At 37.0% G+C, this 12905-nt stretch overlaps 1 protein-coding gene across 5 annotated transcripts in view; it reads left to right on the top strand.

Moving 5' to 3' along the window:
* prom1b (prominin 1 b) overlaps positions 1-12905 on the top strand; it is a 43210-nt gene that overhangs the window by 14090 nt on the left and 16215 nt on the right. For all 5 annotated transcript variants that reach the window (XM_041786254.1, XM_041786252.1, XM_041786250.1 and 2 more), the window contains exons 2-11: positions 2291-2352; positions 4160-4186; positions 4288-4493; positions 7886-8006; positions 8143-8206; positions 8330-8419; positions 11363-11580; positions 11672-11746; positions 11856-11919; positions 12234-12393. In XM_041786254.1, the coding sequence (XP_041642188.1) occupies positions 2291-2352; positions 4160-4186; positions 4288-4493; positions 7886-8006; positions 8143-8206; positions 8330-8419; positions 11363-11580; positions 11672-11746; positions 11856-11919; positions 12234-12393 (1087 nt within the window). The remainder of the gene's footprint in view (positions 1-2290; positions 2353-4159; positions 4187-4287; positions 4494-7885; positions 8007-8142; positions 8207-8329; positions 8420-11362; positions 11581-11671; positions 11747-11855; positions 11920-12233; positions 12394-12905) is intronic.

Here is a 12905-nt window from a genome sequence, read left to right as displayed (position 1 = left end):
CTTTCAAACTCTATAAACTCCAAAACTTTGAATAGAAACACACCCAAAATGCTGCTGGGATTGAAGTTGCTCATGTCCACCATCTCTTGGTGTAAAGTGGTAACAGCGCAGACCTCTGCCATTAGCCCTGTCTCCGAATAGTACAGAATCCTTTAAAAAATTCCTGGATCCAGACGGTGATCTGGATCAGTCCCAAAATCGGATCAGTTCTTCCTTATGCCATTTCTGACATCTCCTGTAAATTTCATCAAAATCCGTCCACAACTTTTTGAGTTATGTTGCTAACAAACGAACAAACCCAACAGATCACATAACCTCCTTGGCGGAGGTAAATATACCCTTAGATAAACCCTGCTCTATGAGATATACAAAGACCAGGCATTATCATAAAGTGACCAGGATGCAGAAGCAGCCCCATGTAGAAATACAGGAAGGCAATAGTTACAGCATGACCAGGACACAATAGCAGCATTATGTAGTGCCTAAATGCAACAATTACATCAAAAAGTCACCCTAATTCATCAGTAGCAAGAGCAGCACCATGAAATCATATAACATTAGTAACTTCATGACTTAGTGACCAGGATATAATAGCTATATATAAAGTGACCAAGGTACTAATGCAGATTCCCTGCAGACATCCAAAGTAGTTGGTGAAAAATGAATAAAAATAGGATCAGTGCTGACAAGACTGAGGTGTAAATTAAACTACTCTGATGTGTTTCTCAGTTACAAATAGGTTTTTGCCTTATCCCAGTATTTATAAATGCATTTAGCTGCTATCAGCACTGATATATAAATCTAGTTCAGACCTAAAAAGTCAGTCCTTAAAAAACTTTAGTGCAAAAATGAACAATGGACAATACAGAAGCTCATCCTCCAAATGGGCTGCCTGATTTCAAGTCTGATCTGTGGACCCTTTCACACATCATTTCCCACAAGCTCTCACTAATTTCTAACTCCGGTCCTCTCCAAATACAAGCCAAAAAAAGCCCCAAAATAAATTTTAAATTTAGGAAATGAGGATAAAAAAGAAAAAGACGTTAGGTGACAAAGGTCAGTTGGTTTTGCCTAAAACTCCACAAACTTATTCGTACACAAGGCTAATACTTACATCAGCAGAAAATTTCAAATCTGCAGCTGCAATTATTAACTTATTATGCTAATATCTGCAAATATAATATCATGCTGACAATATTGTGTATTGCTAGTAACAAATAAATATCCTGAATTTAATTTGTATTTACAGTGAAAATAAGGAAGTTACAAACTAAAATATAGAAACAGCTAAAGTTGAAATAATTTTTAAGCAGAATTATTCTCTTAAGAAGAACAGAGGTAAGACCATCACATTGTTAACAATGAAATGGAAATTGCTACTAGAACTAGTTAGATCTCCAATGGTTTAGCTGTTAAAGGTAAAGCTAAAACAACTTTTTTAGACTGATAGGAAACTTTGTCTATCAAGATGCTTCATAGATTTGCTAATTGTTAATTGTCTAATATATTTTTATATAAAACATCTGTTTGTAGACACTGTTGTCATGGTGGGCTGCCCCACAAGTCATTCCCCACTCTCTCTCCCCGGTCTCCCACTCTCCCACCTTCCTGTCCTATCAAAATGAAATTAAAAAAGCCCTCCAAAATTAGAAAAATATATATGATTTAAAAAATCTCCATAAGCACAGTTGATTAAATACCTTTTTGTACTTAATATCATTAATTTGGGTACACACTGACACTGTTTTATCAGCTATCTTTTAATGATGTGGTGTGTTTAACTGTAAATGCCTTTGTGTATACATGCTTACACAGTAGGTATGGCTTTGTATGTTCTTGGCACAGATAGAAGTGTTATGTGCTAAGGACCCATTGTTTACCTGCTTAGGGAGTTAACAGTGTGGGTGAGTCAACAACCAGGTAGGCTTAGTGTTGGCTGACCCACATAAACCCAGACAGCTGGACTGAGCTGTATCCTTACTGGAAATCTACAGGCTTCGAACGCAGTTACCAGAACAATTTGAAATACATTAATAGTAGAGTAATGCAACAATCAGTACACACAATCTGCCTATGTGTCTGTGAAACAGATTTTTGTTCTCTTTGTAGCAGTCTGTCAAATTTCATATCAGAAGTGTTTCTGATTATGTATGAAATTGGCAGATGGATCCCCCTCCAAGCTGTGCACTGCATGTAAAACACAGCTGTACAAGGGATTATGAATGTACTGGATGATTTTAGCAAACAAAACAGGCTTGATGGCTGACTATCTGTTTTTTTTTCTTTGCAGATTTGATTGTGAAAGTTATACAACAAAACATGGGAGGAATCAAACTAGAAGAATGGAGAAAGGTATGTTTTCAGAGATGCTTCAGAATGACTGTATAACAATACAGTTTTGCAAATTTTACATAGTGATGTTCCAAATATTATAGCCTTTTTGGGATATGTTTATGAGTTTTCCCTGTATAATTGAAACATATATAGCTCCTTAATGAGCTTTTTTTTTTTTTTAAATAAGAAGATTTTATTGTTGCCTAATCTGTGTACTATTTTCAGGATAATTATATTATACACAGTTTCCTCTCTTAATTATTGACTCATTAAATCTTGAGGAGGGAAGCACTTTTGAGCATTTTGAGAGTTTGTTCTGTTTTCATCAGGTGTTCCTCACCCCTCCTCTTGACAGTTTACTAGTGCATAGTTTTTGTTCTCTTCTGCTTTTGTCATCCACATTTATGTTAAAAAATCAACAATCTGCAGACATGGCTCCAACTTTGACTACATACTCAAATAATGACAGACTAACATCAGTCATAAAACCTGCCTGCAGGGTTTTATGAGTACTCAGGATTGGTATCAGCACTGATACACGGTACTGGTAGCAGTTTTTAAGGCTGTCAAACAAAAGTTTTACACAATTAATTTCAGAAATTCTACAGTTTATGAGGATCAATCTTAATTTTTGTCACTTTTTAAAATTCCACTGTTTTGCCTTTTTAACTAAGTCTAAAGCTAAGGGTAAATTACTTCCTATTTTACAGACCTGCTTATTTTGAAAGAAGATAAGGAATCTCAGGTAGATTGGAGATTATGACAAATATATCCAAGAAACTGGTTATGGATTGAGAAGGAAATGCGTGAACAATAAAAAGGGAAATGTTTGAAAGGGATTATACAGCAGGTGTTGTCAACTAGGGGTTCAAAAAGTCTTTTCTGTGATTCATATTATCCAAAGATCCATCCTCATATATAGACCTATTCTGTTTCCTGGTGGCTCCTCATGTAGCCAGTCTCAGACTTCGTTGGTCATGCTGCTTGGGACTTGACCTGCACTTACCTCTAAAACCCTTTAGATTCTAATTCAAGGTTTGAATCTTAAACCTAATTATTTTATTTTGGATATCCAGGCATATTATCAATGCGATCTTTCTACTGTTGACAATTTTTGTTCTCTGGTATTTCTTTAATGTTGAAGCAAAACAGGTTTTATGACTAAAACATCCCTTCATGAATCGGATCAAATTTAGACCATATGAATCTGAATTGAATCCATTCAGGCAATTGGCGGCATTACCCAGCCCTATTCTTAACTTACCTGGAGTCAGGACCCACTACCACCTCTTTGTTGACCAATCCTGCCCCAGTTTTTTTTTTTTTAACCACACCTACAAGATTTTAATGAAAAATGTGGTTGTGTGGACTTGGAAAGGATCAAAGGCTGTGACAAAATTTAGACATAAAGACTTTTCCTTACAAATAAATCATTTCATAGACTTCATGCCACATATGTTCTTCTCCCGCATACATCCACGACCCACTGAAAATGACTTCGCAACCCACTTAGGCTCCCAACCCACAGTTGAGAACCAAGGCAATCAAGCATGCAATCAATATGATAAAAAAATGTGTTTATTGTGGACCTTAATCCCATTCAAGTTAATGCATTAATGCTGACAACATTAACAACTTTATATCGTAGCCTACCTAATGTAGTGATGTGGATTTTGCGATGACATCTTCTAGCTTTATTCATTACATTGTCTTGAACTTCCTTTTAAGCCCTCTGACTTTTTGGCTGTAACTCTGATCACATTTTTGTCTTTGTTGTCCCCTTGCCTCTGCTTTGTTTTCCTTCATTCGTGGGCGGCTCTTACAGCCAGACAACGTAGTCCTGTTACTGCAGGTAAACTTTCCATCATAAAGTCTTTATGTTACATGTAAATCACAGAATGAGGTCTCAAAAAGAGGGGATATAACGACTGTGCAAATCTTGTCATCCTGCAGTGGATCTACTATGAGGCTGGCTTCCTCATCTGTGGCACCGTCGGTGTTCTATTTGTGGTCCTCACCCCCATCATAGGCATGTGTTTCTGTGTGTGTCGATGCTGTGAGAACTGTGGAGGGGAGATGCATCAAAGACAGAGAAAGAACGCAGACTGTCAGAGAGGTTTCTTCACTGCTTCACTCATCGCCACCACCATCTTCATCATGTGAGTTATATTCTTCTTACTAAAAGTGTTCATTTTCTTGTTCTTCTATCCATGAGAGAACTTGTTTGATTTGTGAGGTCTTGCCGTTACGGTGTGGATCCTGATTTAGGAAAGGCTGTAGATTTAGTGATCTTACTGCTGTGAAGGATTGGGATTATCTGCTCTATATACTGAAAAGACCATGATATTTATACCTGGACAAGAATTTATTCAGTTTAACTGGAAGTCATAGTTGTCACGACAACCACGAATGAAACATTTTGGAAATTATAATGGAGTCAAACCAGTTTAAATTGATTTATTACGGGTAAGAGATCAATAGAAGGACTACCAGACATTCCCCCCAGAGACCTGTGTCAGGTTCTTGGCAACCTTGGGATATCTTTATTTAAGGTTCTTAACTATTGAGTATCATTAATGATTCAGTCTAAAAATATGCATTTAAAACAATGCAACCCTGACTACCCATATATTCATACACAGGCTTAAGATAAGGCTGGATGCTAAAAGAAAACATCCACTTCTTTTTGTTTGGTGTCCAACCAACATTCAGTTCCCATCTGATCTCCCCCCAGCGGCTCTGTTATAGTTCTATAATCAATTCTATCTTTAAATACATGCTTATAGTTCCTAACCTACTCACACAGTCAGTCTGCATTGCTCCATGCTTCCCCCATGATTTCTGGTAGTATTAAAAGTGTTGGTACTTATCTGTAAGCTTTCAGAAAACATGCAGAAATCCAGACAAAATGAGCATGAAGCACTGACAGAAGGCTCCGTCTGTTTCTACATGCATATAGAATATAGAGCATGAATAAACCTTTACATGGGCTATGAAGGTAAAGGGACTACAATGTTTATCTGCCAATCAGAAGATAACAAGCCAAAAGCCTTTATAAAAGAATGACCATAATTTTGGAAAACACAGAAATAGAATCAGTGATTTGCTCTTGAACAAATAAGAACATAAGAAGAGTTGGTGCGAGTTGCATTCTCTTCAACTTGTATAACAAGCAGTTTACCTGCGGCAGAGGAGACAGGTGCACTGGCAGAGAAACACAATCCAAACCTTGCAGGACAGTTAAGTGTTACTGATACCACTTGGCCGATTCTGTGAGGCCTCTCTGTCTGAATGAGTCTTTTCACAGCGCACACATGCATGCTCATTCACACTCAGAGAAACATGCACACATGCATACATAAAGCTCTCTGTGGCCAGTTGGAGTTGTGGAGATATAATATGACCCGGGTTTGTTGATATGAGTCTTTTATTATTTTAGACAGAGGGTTCTTTCTTTTTTCCCTTAGCTTGTCTTTCTGTCAATACTTTACTTGAGGCCTCTGGTAGTTGAGATAAATATCTTTAAAAGGTCCAAAGAAGGTAGTTATGTGCTTATCCAATTTAGGGAAAAAGAACCAACATTAGTCTGAGATCCCAAATTTAACAGGTGCTTGGCAGTGGCTAGTCGTCCCATTTCAGAGTAAAATAAAGACATAAAGGCAGAAAATTTAATGCTAAGGGAAGTGAGTTCATTTGGTTCATTGAAGTTTATTCTGAGGTCTTTCAAAGTCTTCATTGATCTGACAAAAATGACAACCTTGTCTAGTTTAGACTGTGAAAAAGTCCTGCCCATCAGCTTTTTACTCATAATCTCAATTGTCATTGATTGAAAAAATCAAAAATTAAACTATTATTGCTTTAATTATCAATGTTACACAACTGTCATCCTGTGAGGTGCTTGTAATGGCCCCTGCATCTAACTGGTTCTTAACTGGTGGGTCAGAACCCAAAAGTGGCTCACGAATATGTGCCTAGAAAAAAATGTGGCAACAAGTCTCATTATGGAAGCCCTAATTGGGCATACAGGAAGTTTTCCTAAGATGACAAGTGTGTTTCAGTGTTTGTCTCAAGATTTCAACCTATTTATCTCCTTGTCTTTGGAAAATAAAGTTACTTTTCCCAAGATAATGAGGAAATTCCTTGAGAAATTGCCAAATTTCCATGCTCTCCCAGACAAATGGAGTAAAATTATATGAGTGCATTAATGTTCCTCTGTATGATGTGCTTTTTAAATATGTTGTTCCTTTTTCTATCCTTTGTTTTGTTCCATTTGAGGTCCGAGTGATTAGAAATGAAAAAAAAAGGGTTGCGATTTCTGTTAAAGAGGTGTTGATGGTTCATGATGGGAACTTTTCTTGTGGTCAAGCGTGAAGAAATAAACAAACAGAAGGCTGCTGCTATCTCACATTTTGAAGCTGGTCTTTAAAACAAGACTAAGAAAATTAAGTAAGATATTTTTTAAAAAAATCATGAATGACTCGACTTTCTCTAACAGTGATAACTGACCTGTGACAAGTCCCTGAATGACTCCTGAAACCCATTCAGCAGAAATACAGCTGAATGTAGCAATGCTGCCCCCTGCTGGTGAACACTGCTCACTCTGTTTCTCTGCTTTCTTGATCTTTAAATGTGCTGCTGCTGTGCTTTAAGCAAGCTTCAATTTTGGCTCCCAACAATCATTAAAACAAGAAAAACATGATTTAAAGATTACTGTGCTGTACCAAAAAACTGACTTTTAAAGCAAGATTTTTGTCTAGTTTTAGACAAATATTTAATTACACTTATAGTAAGCCATATTTATATGCAAACTATAAAACAAAAAAATAAGGCCTTACTTGTTATGATTATTAAAAAAATACAGATTAAAAAAAAAATCTACCAAAATGGCTCTTGACAATTGACAGCATCTTGAAACTCAACATGTAAACTGTGATTGCCCCGTGACAGATATTTTGAATAGTCATAAGCAATGAAGGCCTTACTTTTTGTGTAATAAATCTTGAATTAAGATGTCTTCTTGGACTGTAGAACTGAACAAGTTAAAAAATATTCAAAATATTTGCTGGAACTGATTACTTCAATGTTTTTAAGCAGTGGAAATATGTTTTTTTTAGTATGGCTCAAGTTAAAATATGCAATTGCCATGTTTCCCCACTGCATTTCCCCCTTTAGTCTTTCACATATTTAATTTTTTCATAATAATGCTTCCAAAAGTAAGCTTACTAGATTGACAACCGTAACAAAGGCTGAAATCTGCACTTTGACACCAGAAGATGCTCTTCCATAGAGTTCAGTACATCATCTTTAAGTTATATCAACTCAGAAAAATAGAGCTGAAATAGCTGTTTTGGATTTTTAAGTTAACACAGTTCATTTTTGAACATCATTTTACAGTTTTGCCTGACTTTGGTGGACTTTTCTCATGAATTTGACTTACAATTAGTGCAATAAAATATTTTTGACTCGAAATCGGACAAACACACTTGCTTAGATTGTCTTTTGTTGTGAAAATGTGTGTTAATGTGTGTATTAATGTGTGTTTGCATTTCAGCGCTGGAGTACTTATTTCTTATGCAGCAAACCACAATGTCAGCACCAAGATCAGAAACACTCGGCGGTTCATCAACACCAATATGAGAGACATGAAGACCTTTGCCAACAACACACCCGCAGTAAGTCCTTTCACACACAGTCCTTACATGGTGCATGTTTTGCTCTTCCTCTGAGATCAAAATATACACCATAATTCAGACTTTGCTTATTTGTTTTGATACTTTGCTTACTGGAGGTGTCTGTCTTCTCTTGCAGCAAGTCGAATACATGACAGCGCAGTACACCACAGCAAAACACAAAGTCCTGTCAGACCTTGATAGTAAGACAAACTTACACTCTTTACATTCTCTGTTACTTGAATGTTACTGGACATTTTTTCACCTAATGCTCCCTGTGTTTACCTAAAAGATGTATAACTGATCTTTGCATTATTTTCTGGCAGACATCGGGCCTCTGCTGGGCGGGAGGATCCACAGTCAGCTAGAGAAAGAAGTGGTCCCCTCCTTAGATACAGCACTGCGCATGGCTGGAGGTAACACACAACACTGTCTTACATCTAGTATTAATTTTGTCCAGTTCAAACACCTCAGTCACATGCTGATTCTGCTGAAGTAACAGTACATCTTGGTCTACTTACAGGTTTAAATAATGACTGTTTTCATGTAGGGGTGTGCACAACTAAGGATCATTGATTCTAACCGGTCACATAGTTGGTCTATAACCTATATCAGTGGTTTTCAGCTGGTCAGGCATCAGTTCCCACTACCTCCTCCTTAAGAGAAATCACGACCCAAAATAATAATAAAAAAAAGAAATCGTCATTTATTTCATGAATGTTGGTTAATCAGTATTCTGGGCAACCATTACACCATGAGGACAAAAGAACACTCCAAAAATATTGATATTTGGACCCTAAGTAGAAAAACTTCTTGCATGTTCGTTACAGAAGGATTTGCATGCATACATATTATTTTACTTCATTATCCAAGGATAGCATGGATCTTTAAGAATTTCCTTGTAATGTTGGGTAAACCAGCAAAAAAGAGATAAAAAAGTTAAAAATCTTGAGGAAAATACTACATTTTATTCTGACTCACAGGAAAACCTTAAAAAAAATACATGTATGAAATTACTATATATCCACTCATGGGTGTGGCACAGGGGGGAAAAAGGGTACTGATTACCCAGGTCCACAGTAGGGAGGGGATCTTGGGAAGTCTATAATGTAAAGTGTGTTCTTATTTTTTTCTTCTTAGTAACTAGTATCATTATTGAATCAAAAGCAACTACATGAATTGATCAACAAACTACATTTTTTTGTGTCAAATAGAGTGAAATAAATTACTGGGGGGCCCCTGCTTCTCCCTTAAAAATATCCAAATGGTTTAGTCCAGCACTGCAAAATAATGCAAGTAAATGTAATTTAACCATAGTAAAAATATTGCTCATATATTGGTTAATTATGGTCTGAAAACATTTAAATGCATAGATATTTGTTAAAAGGATGCAACATTTGTTGCTTGGCTAGCCTGGGGGCCCTGTGTAAATATTCTTTCTGGGGGCCCAAAGTCCTTGGCTATGCCCCTGTGTCCACTCAGGGCTTCTGTGGAGTTTTTTGTCACTTTTTTTTTTTTTTCCCAGGCACACATTCACAACCCACTAGAAAGAGCTTTGCAGCCCACTTTTGAGTCCTGACCCATGATTTGAGAACTACTGGCCTACAGGAATTGGGCCCACCATTCCAAAAGTCTTGGAATGGTGGGCCCAATTCATTTATTTTTGTTGTAGACTGAAAACATTTGGGTTTGACACAAAAAGATGAATATGAGACCAGAGAAACATTTCCGCTAATTCCAGGTATTTACATCTGGATCTGATAAAAAATCTTTGGAGATAGCATTATTTGTAACGGAACAACAAATTTTTAGGTGAGCAAAAGTATCGGAACAGATAGACTTAAACAGATTAAAGTGACTAAGACTTCATATTTAGTTGAAAATCCTTTTCTTGCAGGAACTGCATCAAGCCTGTGACCCACTGACATCACCAAACTTTACATTCTTCTTTTGTGATGCTTTTCCAGGCTTTCACCACAGCCTCTTTCAGTTGTTGTTTGTTTTGGGGAGTTACTGCCTTCAGTCTCCTCTTTAGCGGGTCAAATGCATGTTCTATAGGGTTTAGGTCTGGAGATTGACTTGGCCAGTCTGAACCTTCCACTTTTTGCCCTTGATGAACTCCTTTGTTGTTCTGGCAGTGTGTTTTGGGTCATTATCTTGCTAAATGATAAAGGATCTGACAATCAGTTTTGTTGCATCTGTCTTTAAATTGGCAGCCAAAATGTTTCTGTAGACTTCTGAGTTCATTTTGCTGCTGCCATCATGTGTTACATCATCAATGTGGATTAATGAGCCCAAATGTTTTCAGTCTACAGCAAAAATAAAGGAATTGGGCCTACTGTCCCAATACTTTTGGAGGGGACTGTATATAATAATTGACTTAATGTTGACTCAGTTAAAACTATTGCCAAAAAGAATGTTTAAATAGCATAAAGGTTACATCTGCCTTGAATTCTAATCTACCTAAGTTAGTATGAAACACTTGACACTTTAAGTGAGTTTTGGTTGTCCTTCACATTTATCAGCAACAGATTTTTTTTCTGCAAAGTGCAGTGCAATGGAAATGCGAAGAAGAATAAAACAGCAACCTTTGGGGTTGCATTAAAAGAAACATGACAAAGGATGTGCAAGTTATCAAAAATGAACTGCACGGGGAAAGAATGATTCAAATAATTGCGTTTTTTCATGTGGTGTTTCTTTAATGTTACAAAAAAGAGTGATCAAAAGTACATGAGTTTGTTTCAGTTCTGTGCTGAGTATGAATAACTTGATAGTAATTCTCAGATAGGCTGTTTGTCAAGATTTATTTTGATTAAAACAGGCAGATCTATGCAAATTTGGCATTAATCATCTCTGTTTAACTTGTCTCTTATGCAGATGTTTGACTGAGATTGGCTATCAAATGAGGCTTTTTCAAACAAATTGCCAAATATTCCATTGATTGGGATCACTCCTAATTGAATGTTTAAACTGAAAGCTGTAATGCATTTAACATTTATGTATTATTTTTATATTGTAAAGAATGTATTGAGGCAGGTTTCTTGGTGTGGTGTTTAAGGGCTTATCCTCACCTTTTTTTACTTTTTCTTTTGCTCTGTCATCCTCATGTTTCCTTTTTGCTAAAGCTAAAGTTGAAAGTGCCATCAAAGGTAATCAGACTCGGTGTCAGTGCATCAGTGGTTGTTGTGACTTTTGTGTTCTGTTGTGTAGTCTGTGTAACCAGTGCTATTGTTATATTTATGTTTTACTGTGGTGAATTGTAAATGTGAATGTACATTTTCATAAACCAGTAAAACTGTGATAAAATATACTATTTTGAATTATTTTGGTTGAGTCGATTGTTCTTGTTTGTCCTGTAGCCATGCGGGAGACCAAAGAGGCCCTGGAGAACGTCAGCTCCTCCTTAGAGGTTCTCCAGGAGGGGACGGCGAAACTTCGGGCCAGTCTGTCAGGGGAGCGTGCCTCTCTCTCCAACACCCTGTCAGACCCTGCATGCACTAATGGAGCTGTGTCTCACACATGCAACACCATCCGCTCCACACTGTCCCAACTGGGAATCAACGCTGATTACTCAAAGGTAACAAGAACTAGAAATGACCTGGCACATGAGGGGGGATTGTAACAAGCATTTTAATTTACTGCTACTTTTATTTACTTCCTTCTTTCAGCTACCAGATGTGAATCACGCCTTGGCTAACGTCAATGTAATCCTGAAAACGGACCTTAGTAATATTGTACAAAAGGTTAGTGCCTGTGTGCAGCTCATCATCATATTATCCCTGATTATACCTCACTGCAACTCTAGATAAACAAAATCTTTGTCTTGGTTGTTGTTTTCTCCTTTTCATTCAGGGTTACTCATCCTTCAATGATACACCAAAACTGGTTAAAGAACAAACTAGGAACATTGTCACAGGTACAAAAACACGGGTATTTGTTTGTCTGCATGTATAAGGTGCTATTTTATGTAGTGTGCCTATTGAATCAAACTGTTTTCCTCTTCTTTTTATCTTAACTCTGCTTGTAGTATTTCTTTTTAATGTTTTCTTCTCTTACCTTTACTTGCATACTTTTACTTTGGTGCAACCAAGCTCTTCCTCGTAAGTATCTTTTCTCTCTAGGTTAGATAAGCTCTTCCACTCTTCTTGCCTATATTTAATCTGTCACCACTCAATTGAAAGGTGCCATTTTTTCTGCCCTCTGATTATTTGTTCATCTTTGTAATTTTAGGTGTAAAGAACATGCTGGATAAGATTAGCTCAGAGATCAACAACTTTGCCAAGATGTTTCCAGTGGAGGCCTCGCTGGCCAACTTCACAATTTTTCTCAACGATGCACAGAAAAAAATCGAGTCCTATTACCCACAGATTGACCAGATGGATTTCTACAGGTTTGTTCAAGTGAATCAGGGTGGGGTTCATGCATTGTTGGAGCAAACTTCCAAAATTAGACTTAATAATAATGGGGATAAAACCTTTTGTCCCTTAAGATCTGTCTGGTGCATTTTAATTGAGTGTAGGTTAAAAACAGTTCAAAAATCAATGTATACTGTTTTTATCCACAGTTATGTGGTGGCCCAACTTTTTTGGAATTTGTCTATGTGCTTTTAGAAGTAAAAAAAGGAATAAGAAAAGTGGAAAAATGCTTACACTCAATGGGCAACGTATCCCAGGAGAAACAAACTGTAACTCGGAAATTAAAAGTGATAATTTGAACTTTGTTATTTTGGTTTATACACATTAGAAGAAAGTAAGTAAATAATTTTCTCTAATGTTTATATGTCTCTGCCTATCTAAGGGTTAAGTTTCAGATAGACCATGCTATACTAACCTGAATGGGTCGCCTCCCTCTGCAGCGACCAAAAGCTTTCCCCTTCTCCCCCCTTATGGGCTGCCCTGGTGG

This window comes from Cheilinus undulatus, linkage group 4, assembly GCF_018320785.1.
Source record: "Cheilinus undulatus linkage group 4, ASM1832078v1, whole genome shotgun sequence".
Lineage (NCBI taxonomy): Eukaryota > Metazoa > Chordata > Actinopteri > Labriformes > Labridae > Cheilinus > Cheilinus undulatus.
This window is presented reverse-complemented; position numbering and strand designations above follow the sequence as displayed.